The sequence below is a fragment of the Balaenoptera musculus genome, chromosome 10 (assembly GCF_009873245.2).
Source record: "Balaenoptera musculus isolate JJ_BM4_2016_0621 chromosome 10, mBalMus1.pri.v3, whole genome shotgun sequence".
Taxonomy (NCBI): Eukaryota; Metazoa; Chordata; class Mammalia; order Artiodactyla; family Balaenopteridae; genus Balaenoptera; species Balaenoptera musculus.
The window spans coordinates 98,869,339-98,883,579 of NC_045794.1; the positions used below are offsets into that span (position 1 = coordinate 98,869,339).

The following is a 14,241-nucleotide window of genomic DNA, read 5'->3' on the forward strand; positions in this document are numbered from 1 at the left end:
CTTGTGATGTGGGAAGCAGCAAGCGAACGCCACTCCCATTCTAACAAGAAAAAGCCAAATACCTACAAACTCAGAACTTTTCTTGAGCCCATGAGAGAGTTGAGGTTGCAGGAGCCGAGGGGACTGAACTCCATGGAACCCCGAGGCTCCAAGAAGAGCCCGACGCGCCAGCTCTCACGCCTGGCGGGGCTCAGGAGGAAGTGCGAGGGTGGGAAGAAATCAGCCGAGATGTTAGCAAATTCCTGAAGGCCAAGCTGGGCTGGAGCTCAGGCTAGAAAAGCTGGGAGTCACGGGCACAGGGAACGCTCACACTCACAAGCTCTCCTCCGCAGCCTTTGCCACTGCTCCCGAGAGGCCAGGTGAAGCCACTGGTGGGGGATGGACGTGAAACACCGCCCGCTTCTCCAGACCCTCCTCTACTGGGAAGCAAAGCCACAGGGGGAGGCATAGCAAACCCACTCGAGCCCGGGGGCCCTGGGCAATCTTCTGCTGGAGGGATCTGACGCTGGGGAAGAGTAACAACAACAAAATTCAAATGTAGCTCAATTACCCACCAGACTGATTCAACAACGTTCCCACACTCACAGCCTGACAGAGAAGAGGTGCACCCATTTCCAGGCATAAATATCATTTATACCACCGTCTCTACTATTCTTCTTCACACGATGTCTGGCATTCAATTTTTTTAAAAACTTGAGGCATACAAACAAAAGAAAAACCGACCCATTGCCAAGAGATACAGCCATCAACAGACAAGACTCAGAGATGACCCCACTGTGGGGACTGTCAGACGGGAACATTAAAACAACTGTGGCTAATACATTAATGGATCTAGTAGAAGAGGTACACAACATGCATGAACAGATGGGGAGTTTCAGCAGACAGGTGGAAACTATTTTTTTAAAATGCATTGTCCCTCCAAAGAAGATATACAGATTGCCAACAAACACATGAAAGAATGCTCAACATCACTAATCATTAGAGAAATGCAAATCAAAACTACAATGAGGTATCACCTCACACCAGTCAGAATGGCCATCAACAAAAAAGTCTACAAACAATAAATGCTGGAGAGGGTGTGGAGAAAAGGGAACCCTCTTGCACTGCTGGTGGGAATGTAAATTGATACAGCCATTATGGAGAACAGTATGGAGGTTCCTTAAAAAACTAAAAGTAGAACTATCATATGACCCAGCAATCCCACTACTGGGCATATACCCTGAGAAAACCATAATTCAAAAAGAGTCATGTAACACAATGTTCAGTGCAGCACTATTTACAATAGCCAGGACATGGAAGCAACCTAAGTATCCACTGACAGATGAATGGATAAAGAAGGTGTGGCACATATATACAATGGAATATTACTCAGCCGTAAAAAGACACGAAACTGAGTTATTTGCAGTGAGGTGGATGGACCCAGAGTCTGTCATACAGAGTGAAGTAAGTCAGAAAGAGAAAAACAAATACCGTATGCTAACACATAGATATGGAATCTAAAAAAAAAGGTTCTGAAGAACCTAGGGGCAGGATAAAAATGCAGACGTAGAGAATGGACTTGAGGACACGGGGAGGGGGAAGGGTTAGCTGGGATGAAGTGAGAGAGTGCCATGGACATATATATACTACCAAATGTAAAATAGATAGCTAGTGGGAAGCAGCCGCATAGCACAGGGAGATCAGCTCGGTGCTTTGTGACCACCTAGAGGGGTGGGATAGGGAGGGTGGGAGGGAGATGCAAGAGGGAGGAGGTATGGGGATATATGTATATGTATAGCTGATTCACTTTGTTATAAAGCAGAAACTAACACAGCATTGTAAAGCAATTATACTCCAATAAAGATGTTAAAATAAATAAATAAATAAAATACATTGTCCTTATTCAAACACAACAGGGAAATTGGATTAAACAGAAATGGAGAAGAAACCCATGGCATTCGAGGCATGGTATGATGCAGGTGGTGGGCGGTACTCTCTTGGGAACAGGGACAAGAGGCCCCCATGTAAGATGGGCAGTTAGAACCAAGCCATCACCCACTACCTGACGTAGAAACTGGAACTGGCCTGTGCTGCTAGTGGGCACAGAATTTCCACAGTCACTGAGGACAAAAGCCTGGAGGACAAGGCAGGAGGAGTCCAGTCCCTAGGACCAGGCCAAGACAACTGTAGGACCACCTGGCGGTGGGGACCACGTGGAGGGGACCCGCCTGGGCGAGCTGTGTGTGGAGCATTTGGGACTTACCAGAGCAGCCCGGCTGGCTCCTCTCTCCTCACTCACTCACACCCCACCCCTCGTCTCAGAGCAGGGTTCTGTAAAGGGAACTGGCATGAGCATCTCAGCCCTGCTTTCTTTCCCACTGGGATCTGGGCCCTGGAGAAAGCATGTGATAATTAGCAGATGTCTCATCAACACCGAGAGATGCTGGAAGGCAACTGAGAAACCGCTTGAAAGGGTCAGGGAGAGAAAACTTGGACCTAGAATTCTATCCCCAGCCAAACTACCTTTTGAGGACGAGGGTGAAATAGGGAAGCTCTCGGGCTTCCTCTCCCCTGAAAGAGCAAGTAAAGATGTACTCGAGCAAAAAAGAAAGTGAACAGGAAGGAGAGCAGGACAGAAGATGTGACTGTGGACCATGGGTCAGTGAGGCGCCCCACGCCCGCCCGCCCCTCCCCCCTGCCCCCCACAGCACCCCATCCACGGCTCCTTTGGCCTCCCCGTCCTCTACTCCCCTTCTCGTTCTTCCACCCACATCCGTTAGCAAATTCTGCTGCTTCCAACTCTGAAACGCATCCGTGATCCAACCTCCGCTGTTCCCAGCCAGCCACCTGACCCAGGTCTTTAATCAGATGCTGCCTTCTGGGGGCCTCCCCTGACCGCCCTACTCACAACGCACCCTCCCAATTCCCTAGCACTGCCCTCTTCCCTGCTTTTTCTTTTTTTGGCCTCTAGAGCATCTGTCACCATCCAACGTACACATATTTTGTTCACTGTCTGCCCGCCGCTCAAGGAGCACAGACCCCACGGGCAGGGTGTGTCTCCGGTGCCCACTGGCCGGCTGGCAGCATACCCGTCTAAGCAGCGTGCCCACCGCTCCCGCTTCGAGGACGCCCCCTCTGCCTGCATTGCTCCCTCCTGGCTCCCCTCGGAGGCCACGCCCACATTCCAGCATCGCGTCCTCAGGGAAACCGCCCCGACCCCTCGGTCCAGGTCAGCCCCCAGCTCTGCTCTCCCAGCGGCTGCATGTCCCTTTGCAGCAGAGAGCGGTGTGGAATTACAGGAATAATGTACCACAGGCGTTTAACCTCTCTCCACCCTCCCAGGATGCAGACTCAAAGGAGGCAGGGAGCAGGCCCTCCCTGGTTCCCGCGGACCTAACATCACCACTCTGAGCTCAGAGGGCCCCCAATAAGTGAAGGAGTGGGTGCACGCTGCCTTCGGGCACTCACTGCGCAGCCAAGACAGGCAGCTCTGTGCCCAAGAACATGCAAGGGTGTCCCAAGGGCTCAGCCAGATGATGGAGAGCTCAAGGTCGGGGTGGGTGGTGGTGAGGGCAAAGCAGGGCGTGGCCAGCTCCAGCAGGTAAAGGTGTGGTCAGAAAAGGCTTCACTTGGCTCGAAGTGAGTCTGGAAGAGGGAGTCGGTGTGGCCAGATACAAGGGGGCGGGGGAAGGGACGGGGGCAGGGGCAGGCAGAGACTGCCGCGGGCAAAGATGGGGAAGGCAGAACTGCAGCCTGGGCAGAGGGGAGGGCACCTGGATCAGCCTGGGGAGCACTGTCCCATTTCATAGGGAAGGACATTGAAGCTCAGAGAGGTTGAATAATTCTCCAAGGTCACACAGCTGGACGAGTGCAGAAGCAGGGTCGAAACCCAAGTCTGCCTGCATTTTTCTCACTTCCTAAAGGTGTCTGTTTTAGAAATATCACATCTGGAATGCTCAGAAATGTTTGCTGGTTCCTTCCCGTAATATAGCTGCATATTCAAAGTCCTCATGCGGTCGCTATGGACTGATCTAAATCGCCTCACCAGGACAGGCTCTCCCCATGGGGTCTCTATCTTCTTAAGCCAGATCCAAGTGGACCCAGTTCCACGGCCTTTTATAACACGCTTTATGCAGAGCCATGAAGACCTGTCAGTGTCTGACTCCAACTGCTCTGAAAGTCGCTCTCCTTTTCTGAAAGGTTAATTGTGCCAAAAGGTTTCAAAAGATGTGGCACTTCCCTACTTACGGAGCTCTGTAAGTCAAGAAAGCTGCCCTTCAGATTCACGATGATTGGATTTTTCAGAGATAAGTCTCTATAATGTAGATAAACGAAGTCATGGAATCTGTACCTGAAAGCTGTTTAACATGGGCGGAACTGTCCCAGTATCTCCGGTGAACTCTTCCCCATAATGGCACGAGGGGTCTAGACATGTCAAGAGTGCAAATTACTTCTGTGTCTTACTGTGCCAGACACGGGGCCATCCAACCAAGAAGGTCGTTGGCTAAGCAACTCATGCAAGAAGAAAGCATATGGATCTCTGGGGGTTTTGCTTTCTGTTTACTAGCCTGTATCTAGAAGCATCCTTCCCAAATATAGCACAATTTCTGCTAATCATCGCCCAACTTAAACCACGGTACTCATGCCAGACTTCGATGCTCTCAATGGTGCAGACTGTCTTTGAGATGTGTCCGTGTATTTTTAGAAAGCAGCATTTAAAAGTAAGTGCTTGATTTTTTTGCAGGGGGTGGGGGGTGGGGGGGTGCTGTCTGTGACGGGAATGGTGAAGCTTTCTTAGTGGACAATTAGAATCAAATTCTCTGTTATGAATGCCAGATATGCCGGCATGTCATTAATTTATACCTATAATTAGAGTAAAATTTTGCTCATTTAGATGGAATGAAAAATCTTTATTACTAAAATCTTTATTACTAAAAAATCTCTATTACTAATCTTTATTACTAAAAATCTTTATTACCAACCTTTATTAGTTGGCCCCATAGAATAATAAAGGCAACTGTATTAATTTTAAAGGCTTCTATCCATTTGTAGAAATGGAGAGAAGTATTGATATTTGCAAATAGAGAGCTCACTTGGGCTTGGATGCGTGTGGGACAGAATTGTTTGGAAATAGGGCATTATTTTGCTTAGCAGAAATGATCATTATGCCTAAAAAAGGTGATATTTTAGGAAAGTGAAATCTGATGTCCATATTACTAATATCTTTAACAAATTCATTCTTTAGGGGTAGCGAGGTTCAGAGGCCTAAGTAGGGATGGAGGGCGGATGTGATGATTCACCCCCTTCCCGTGAATACTTTCGGTCCTCACCCTAAAACTCTGACAGTGTGAGACTTGAGTTTGGAGGGACCCAACTCTGGAGGGGAAAAGACTGACATTTCCACACGGGGAGCTGTAGGAGCTCCCTGGGCTGGGCCTGAGCAGAGCCCGGAGGAAGAGGGGAGGCGGGGTTGCTTTTGTGAGTATTTTGGAGTTCCTTTCCATCTGACATTATTCTCTGGGAATGGATGGGCATGTAGCAGTGCACTTTCTGGGAAGAAGGGAAATCTGCTTCCGGGACTGGATCGGTGGTTTCTCTGTCATCGGCTGTTCAGCCCCTGGACCTGCTGGGAATGGGGGTGGGGATGTGACACTGTCCGCTCACCTTGGGAGACATGCTGAGCACCTGCTCTGTGCCAGCTCTGCTCAGTGCTGGGGACACAGTGAAGACCCAGCAGCCAGGGCTCCGCTCCCCCGCGCGGACTTTCAGTGAGATTATCGGCTGAGCCAGTGAGCAAGTCAGGCCCCTGGGGACGCGTCCTGCTGGGAGGTGCTCTTGGCCTAGGAAAGCCAAGAATGGCCAAAGAGGCCAGGGCAGGCAAGTTGCTAGAGCTTTGAGCTAAAATAGCCCAGCTCAGTCCTTGTGGAAGAGACCAGCAGAGAAAGACTCTTGTGAGGGTTACTGTGATGGGCAATAGGACCTCAGAGGAGGGTGGCCTGTGTCCACCACTGTGGGGCAGTGGAGAGGCCACTGGGGGTGGGCGTGTCCACCAGCATGCTTGGGGCGGTAGCACCAGAGCAACCAAAAACGTCGGCAGCAGAAGCAGCAGGCAGAGGTGGTGGGAGAGTCGGAGCAACCTACAGGCTCTACATCCACCGTTACCCCCGCACTCCCAGCTCAGATGTGGGAGAAAACTGGCCCCCCTCTTTGGATCACTTAAGCCCAGGAATGATCCGGGGAAGGAGGAAGAAGGACAGTGGTAGCTGGAGCCGAGTTTAATTTGGTTTTAAAAATAAAAGTGATATAATTTGCACCCTGATTGAAATGGTGCGATTCATACCTGTTACATAAACAGAAAGCTCCCGTGAGTCTCCAGTAAGATTTAAAACTAAATAACAACAACCCACCCCCCGCCCCAAAAAAACCTTCAAGTATTTAAAAAAAGAGAGAACAGCCTTAAACTTTTCACGCTCTGGGAAGGGCCGGCCTGACGCGCATGCATCGCTTAGGAGGCTAAAGGAAATGCGTATCTTACTTGCTCATCCGTCAGAACTTGGACGTGGCGAGTACAAATGGACCGGAACTCGTCCCTGGAGGCGGTATTGGTCTTCATGGTGTCGAAGTTCTCAAACTCCTGGGCGATGGTGTGGTGGTGGCAGGTCACGGCGTTGTGGAGCCGGGCCAGGACCTCTTGGTTTGCCATTTCCTTGGGAGAGATGGGAGGCGGGCCTTTGCGCATCTTCTCAGCCCACTCAGCAGCAGCCTGGGCAAAACAGAATGGAAAATTGATCCATTTAATACATAATGAGTCACCTTGGCTCTGGGTGCCTTAGCCAGGGCAGGCCCTGGGAGGTCCAGCTTAGTGAGGAAGATGACGAGCCAGGAGACAGTGTGACCCAGAGGCCCGACTGCAGGGGCAGATTTGGCTGCAGTGGAAGCCTGGGCTGATCTGCCACGGACGAGGAGCAGAGCGGGTCGGCCCCGTGGGGCAGGGCAAGGGGCTGGGGCCAGGCCTGGGGAGGGCACACCTCTTCCCCGCCTCCCTTCACGCGTTCAGCCTGTCCTCTGGCTTGTGTAACAAGCACACGGTGAGTGTCTGCTCTGAGTGGTAAGGGAATCAACAGGATGTGGATCCAGACTGCTTTCATTTTCCGAGCCTCAGTTTGATTAATTTGCACTCCCAGCAGTTACAACGTGAGAGGCGGTTTTGGATGACTGCTGCCACACTACGTTGCAGCACCGCTGTCGGCTAAGTGTCCCTTAGGTCTGAAACTTTGAGTCCCGCAGGGATTTGATCCTGGGGAGCGCAGGTTCCTGCAGTTGGAGGCTGTGGGGACAATGGAGCCGCCCGCTGGCCTGGATCCCATTCAGCACCCCTCGTAGGGCAAGGACAGCCGGGTGTTGGGAGGTGCTTTCAGGGCCTGGGGACGCTGTCCAGGGTGCTGAGAATCCCCGAGGAGGGACAGGCCCTGTCTGCACCCCAGGACAGCTTTCTGGAGGGAGGAGTGAGCCACGAGGAAAGAGGAGCAGAGGAAAGATCTTTTCACTGGATGTTTAGGCCGATGTGCTGGCAAAGGGCTCGTGGCCAGGGGAGCTGCAGGGGCCGTCAGCCCACGTGCAGCATCTCAGTGAGCACTGGCTGATGATCTGTGTGGTGGACAGGCCACAGGAAGAGCAGGCGAGGGAAGTTCCTTAGTGACCATCAGCAGCCCTGGAGATGACAAGGGCCTCTGTCTATCCTGGGCACTAAGGAGACTGGAGCTGGAAGGGCGAAGCCGGGGTGGGGGGGCGGCTGAGTCCCCAGCCTCCTGCGAGGGCAGTGAACACGGCCAGGGCTGCAGCCCTGATGTGCATCTACTTGCTGCAATTAGGAAAAGGCCCCGAAGCTACACCTGTGGTCACTGCATCAGCAGGTCGGCTCCTGGAGTATGAGGACGGGATGGAGCCCCGGGGTGGGAGGGGAGACCGGGCTCCGTGAGAACCCCGGGGTAATGGAGGCATGAATGCTGCCCGCGTACCAGGGCGGATTCTCAGATACGCTGGGTTTCTCCACATCAAAACCCTTCATGACTGTTAGCTAGGATAACAGTTCTTTCAAAGCACCAGCACTTTACCAGATGATCAATCTAATCCCCCCAGCCTGTATTAAAACTTGGTCACGATTCAGGTTCAGCAATTCCATAGCAATATAGGTATTATATGCTACTATCCTTCAGGACAGGGTATAATGTTACTTTATGAAATTGTATCAAACACAGGATGCTGCTGGGAATATCCCCCAAAACGTGAATGTACACACACTCAAACCACAGCCCACCACATCCTTGACCACCCAAAGGTTAACAGAGGCTTTTAAATATGTCCATTTGGAGCCATCTGTAAAGCGAATGAACGCTTTTCTTTTTTCATTCTAGAAAAAGAGTGATATTACAGACGCATCTTACACTTGTTCAAACAGTTGAAAATGCACCCCCTGTATCTAGGTAGGAGGGCCTTTCCCTAAACATTGAGAGGGGTGTTGGTGCTCAGAGAGTACAGGGACCTTTTCTGGATGGAGACTCATGCTCAAGTCCATCCTTACACTTGTCACACCTTTGGGGCCCGAGGAGGACGCACCCCAGGTGAACAAACTGGGATGAGCACAGGTGCTTGTGTCCCGCAGGGGAAGCTGGGTCCCTGGTCTGAGGCTAGACTCTGCCTCTAACTGGCTGTGTGGCCCCACAAGCCACTTAACCATGTTTCCCTCAGTTTCCTCATCTTTCCAGGAGGAACCAAGGCTCCCACGAGACGGTGTGTGTGAGTGCTCTTTGGAAGCGTTAGCACACAAAACGAATCGGAAATACTACTATTTTAACAACAGATATGGAAGAATTCTAACAAAGTAGGATGGGCAACCTTAAGTTAATATGCTTTAAACTCTGGAGGAAATTGAATCATTTTCTAGCAAAATATAGATTACTAAATTTAACTTAAGTAATAGGAAAGCCTGAATAGACAGGTAACCACAAAAGAAATTTAAAAAGCTGTTAAAAGATCTACCATCTATCAGTAAAAAGGTGTCAAGCCTAGATAATTTTTACATTAGCCAAATTATTCCAGAACACAAAAAGCGATATATAGTATTCCAGTTCATTTTATATTACTCTAATACAAAAATGTGATAAAGAAAACACTCGGAAAGAAAAATATAAGCCAATCCACTTTATGGATATAAATGCAAATACATCAAAAAAAGAAAACATTAGGAATATTTAGTGCCATATTTTAAAAGGGCATACCAAGATCAATTAGGGTTTATTCCAAGAATAAGAATCCTTCAAGAATTAGCAAAACTTCAATTCCTTATATTAGCAAAGGTCACATATCAACAGATGGCAAAATGGCATTTAACAAAATTCGGCAGCCATTCCTGACTAAATGGTATAGAACAGAACAGAACATATAAACTACATGGAAATAAAATGAACATCCTAAACACGAGAATATTAACAGATACTATCTGCAAATATGTTACCTGGGTGAAACACTGAAGCATTTCCATTAAAGTCAGAAACAAGATAGACATGCTCACTGTCAGTTCTGCTAGTCACATTTTTAGAGGTTCCAGCTTTTGAAATAAGACAAGATGAAATAAACAGTATAAACGTTGAAAAACAAGATTTATCACTATTCGGGATATGATTTTACAACTAGAAAATCTCAAGACAATTAGGAAAGTGGCTGGATTCAAGTAAAAAATACCCAAAAAAGCAATACTTGTTTTTTTAAACAGTAAATATAACTAGTTAGAAATTGTATTGTGAAAAAAAATCCACATTCACATTAATGACAAAGCTATTGAATACCTTGGGATAGATTACATCTGAAAGGCATAAGACCTATACAAAGAAAGCCATACACATTCTATTGAAGGTTATTAAAGCAAGACTGGAATGAAAAGAGACACATACTATGTTCCTGGATGTGAAGACTCTCTACTTCCAAAGGTAAAAACTTTCTCAAATTATAAATAAATAAAACTCTAGTAAAAATCTCAATGGCTTGGGATTGACATATATACACTAATATGCATAAAATGGATAACTAATGAGAACCTGCTGTATAAAAAAATAAATAAAATTTAAAAATTAAAAAAAAAGAAAAAATATCTCAATGGATATTTGGGGGACTCATTAGACATAGATATTAAAGTTGGTAAAGAAAAAGAAATATGTGAGATTTGCCATGAAATTTTTGGAAAAGGCTAGCAATGATGTTTTTGAGCCACCAGATATAAAAACACCATAAACTTGATATAATCAGAATAACAGAATCAGAAGAGCTAGGTCCAGAATATACAAATAAATCAGTGGACACCTACTCAGACTGTTAAGGAGAAGTCAGTCTCTTCTGTGACTGAGCCCTTACATCACCAAGCCTACTGTTACAATGTTATAAAAGTAGCAAGGAGCTGTATGGCTGGCTGACTCCAAGATAACCTCGGGGGAGAGAGGCCCTCCCAAGCAAAACAGAACATCTGAGTTTCATAAAGGAAAATTCTTTCTTCTTTCTTTCGTCATCAGCTTCAAAACACAGTCCTTCTGAGGTCCCCATCTCAGCAAATGGAAATTGTCCCAGTAGCTCAGAATAGAGTCCTCTGTGACGGATCTTTCTATCACTCGTACCCAAACCACCCGCAAATCCCAGGGGCTCCGCTCCCAGTGCATACCTGGAAGTTGCCCGCTCTACCCTCACCCCCTGGTCCAGGCTGCCATCATCTTGCACGGATTATTGCATCAGCCTCTCTGTTTCCACCCTCAGTCTTTTAAAGTACACACACACGTGTATGACATGCGCACACGTGTCAGCACTTGTTCTCTGGATGGAGGGGTAAGGGAGGGCAGAGCCATAATCAAAAAGCCATAGTCATTTTCCCCTGCGGACGGTCTCTTTAAAGTGCAAATCAGGTCAAGCACAACTCTCAAATGGCTTCCCACCGTTGCTCAGAGTAACAGGCAGGGTGTCACAATGGCTCTCGCCCACGACTCGCTCTGACCTCACTGTGTGACAGCCTCCTGCTGTGCTTCATTCACAGCAAGCTCGTTCCTGCCTCAGGGCCTTTGCACTTGCTGTTCTCGCCCTTCTCTCAGGGTTTTTATCACATTCCTGAGCCGAACTCCAGATTCTCTCTCGCTTTCCCTGCTCATTTCCATCCCACTTATGGCTCTCTGATCCACCTCATATTTACCCTAATTGTCTTTCTCATCCCAACAGAAAATAAGCTTCAAGGCAAGTCTAGTCTTCTGTGCACTGCTGAATCCTCGAGTGCTTAGAAGAACCTGGCACACGGTGGGACCTGCTATTTGTTCAAAGAAAGAGTGGATGAACAGTGTCTCCGCACAGCCAACCAAATGAATGAGTGCTCTGGGCAGCCACCCTGGGTCTTCTGTTAAAAAACTCTGACCTGGTCATGCTGCAAAAAAACGGAAAAGAAAACAAGATTCCACTTTTTTCTTCTAAGAAATGCAAATTTCTTGATTGACGATATCAGTGCTGGAGAAGGTGGAATAAGGTATCTGGAGCCATAAAAGTGCCTATCCTTTGACTTGGTACCTACCCTTTGAAGACTTTCCTTGAGGAAATAAACATGGAATTATGATCATTACAGTAGTATTTATGGAATTCACAAAATTAAAAAAAAATTAGCAACACTTCAGATGTCTAAATTAGGAGAATGGTTAAATAAAACACGATATTTCTAGAAGATGGATGACAGTGCAGCTATTTAGAATGTTTCAAGAAATAGTTTAACAATATGGTAAAATGTTTGCAGTGCACTAAGTGGAAAGGGGCCACAGAAGGGTCCAAATGATCACACGAGCACACACACACATGCACACACCTGTATGTATACACACCCTAGTACTAACGCTTGTTCTCTGGATGAGGAATAAGCGAGGGCAGGGCCAGGCAGACGACTGGGGCTCCCAAGCCTGGAGTCTTGCCGGCCCCACGGGCCGGGGTCCTGAGGCTGGGGGGCTGGGATAGCCTGGCTGCGAGCGACGTGGAGGAGCGGCTGGTCTTGGAGCCCCGCTCGGTGCGACTGCCCTGGATGTGAATCTGCCCCCTCTCCACCTGCGCAGGGATCAGAGTGACACCTGGGTCACACTGAATCCCAGAGCCCTGGGGGGAGGGTGAACACCCCTACCGGGCATGTGACACACGCACCCGCGATGCACTTACAGAGGACGAACACTCAACGCACGCCCGAGATGACTGTACTGGGCGCTCTGCAGACACCCCTGGAATGTCTGCTGTGTGCCAGGCTCTTCGCTAGACGCTGGGGAGACAGAGGTGACAAATAATCCTTAAATAGTCTTGCCCGGGTAGGGTCTGGGGGGGAAGAGACATGAGCGCCAGTCTCACAGGTGAGCAGAGATTATAACGGGTCGTGTGCTCTTGACACAACTGATGGAAACAGCCTCCAGAGGAGGAAACCACTGAGCCAGGAGGTGAAGGAGGTACAGGTGCAAATCCTTGAAAACTGGCACCCGAGGCGCTATTATCCTTACTCGACAGGCTGGCGGGAAGGTCAGGAGAGCAGCGCTGGCCTCCTGTGCCCCCAGCGCTTTTCCCAGCACCCCCAAAGCCACAGCCAGAGGCCAGGCTGTGAACACGGAGGGGGGGGACTATGTCTGTCACAAAGGTGGTTTCGCTGCCAGTTAGAGATATTCTTTTGCTGCTTGCAAAGCTAATGACTGCATGCTCACTGTAGAAAACTACAAACAGGGCACAAATAGAAAACAAAGATCACTAATTACCCCGCCCCCAGCAGCACCACTGCCATCGCCTCGGTGCACAAGGGACCAGCCCTTGACCAGAAGGTCCCCAGGCCCCAGGGGGTGCAGCCGCGCTGCTCCCCACCCCGTGCCACCCGGAGAAGCCTCTGGCCTCTGGAGGGTAGGGCCTCCTGGCTCTCCCGTCAGGGGCGTTTGGGCTCGAGGCTGTTGGGCGCCCACGTTCCGGTTCCCATCCTGCTCTCCGCAAAGCCACTCAGCCACCACCGCCAGCCTTGCTCTGAGTGACTGGAGACGCCAGGGGAGAACAGATGGCTCTTGGTCTGGCGCTTTTGTGTCCCTGGCACTTCTCACGTGATCGTTATATCTGAATGGGGAAAAATAGTGCTTTTTCTATAACTAGAAGAAATGTTTCTCCTAATCAGAAAAGACACCACTAGCTTCAGATGCAAATGTCACTTTCCAAAACGAACTGCGCTTTACATAAAAGGTCCCCTCAGGATAGGAATCACAGCTGCAAGACGGAGAGAACTCGGGAGGGATGACGTGTCAGGCGCTCACTTCCGTCCCCACTACTGTCTGGAGCAGGAGCCGCTGGGCCTGCGTCCTCAGCGCTCCTCCCCGTAGCCCCTCATCTGCCAACTGCACACACCGGTGACTTTTCAAATGAAAAAAAAAAAAAAAAAGTAGACTCTTATGCACTATGGGTCTGACCCAATCAGACAATGATTTACATGTTTTGAAGGTATCTTCTCTCATTTATTCAAGGGTATTCATGGAACCTTGTTTTACTAAACAATTGTCCCTCTTGATGTCGCAGAGAAGTATGGGCCACCTGTCCCAAAAGGAAGATTCCTGGTCCCCTCTGTGACGACACGACAGTGTTGGCGAAATACATAAAAGAAATAATGTCCCAACATACGGAGCACACAATCATCAAAGAGCCGACTAATAACATCTCAATTTTATGGAGTTTTTCTCAGGCTCAAACGTAGCCATGTATCTCATTTAGTAAAACGCAAGCTTTACGGTGTAATCCAGGGGTTCTGAACCCTGCCATTGCTCGGACTCACCCCAGAGGCCGCCCCAACCAGTGGGGGGTCAGAGGGAGGAAGCCCGCGTGGGAAGGGGCCCGGGGGGAGGTCTGTGCGGAACTCATCCTGAGCCCAGCCCCTCCTGCCCCAGCTCAGCGCTCCTCTCGCCCCGCAGCCCAGCGTCTCTGAGGCCGCCTTCTGCCCAGACTGGGCTGTCTCCCAGTACACACAGTGTCGGCTGATGGACTGAGGGAGCCCTGCAGGCACAGAGCTGGGACCCCCAGCCTGTGTCCCGTCCTCCTGGCGACTCAGGCCAGATCCGCCACCATGCAGCGCCTGACGCCGAACGTGAAGAAGGGGCAGACCCACCCGGCCTCAAGAACACAGCCAGGGAGCGGCACCAGGAACCCAAGTTCTGTCCGCCTGGGACCCAGCAGAAGTCGACCAGGGGC

General features: G+C 49.5%; 1 protein-coding gene across 1 annotated transcript in view; it reads right to left on the bottom strand.

Moving 5' to 3' along the window:
- Positions 1-14,241, bottom strand: part of EFCAB6 (EF-hand calcium binding domain 6) — a 256,527-nt gene that overhangs the window by 11,977 nt on the left and 230,309 nt on the right. Inside the window, exon 27 of the mRNA XM_036864665.1 lies at positions 6,515-6,742. Within this exon, the coding sequence (XP_036720560.1) occupies positions 6,515-6,742 (228 nt within the window). The remainder of the gene's footprint in view (positions 1-6,514; positions 6,743-14,241) is intronic.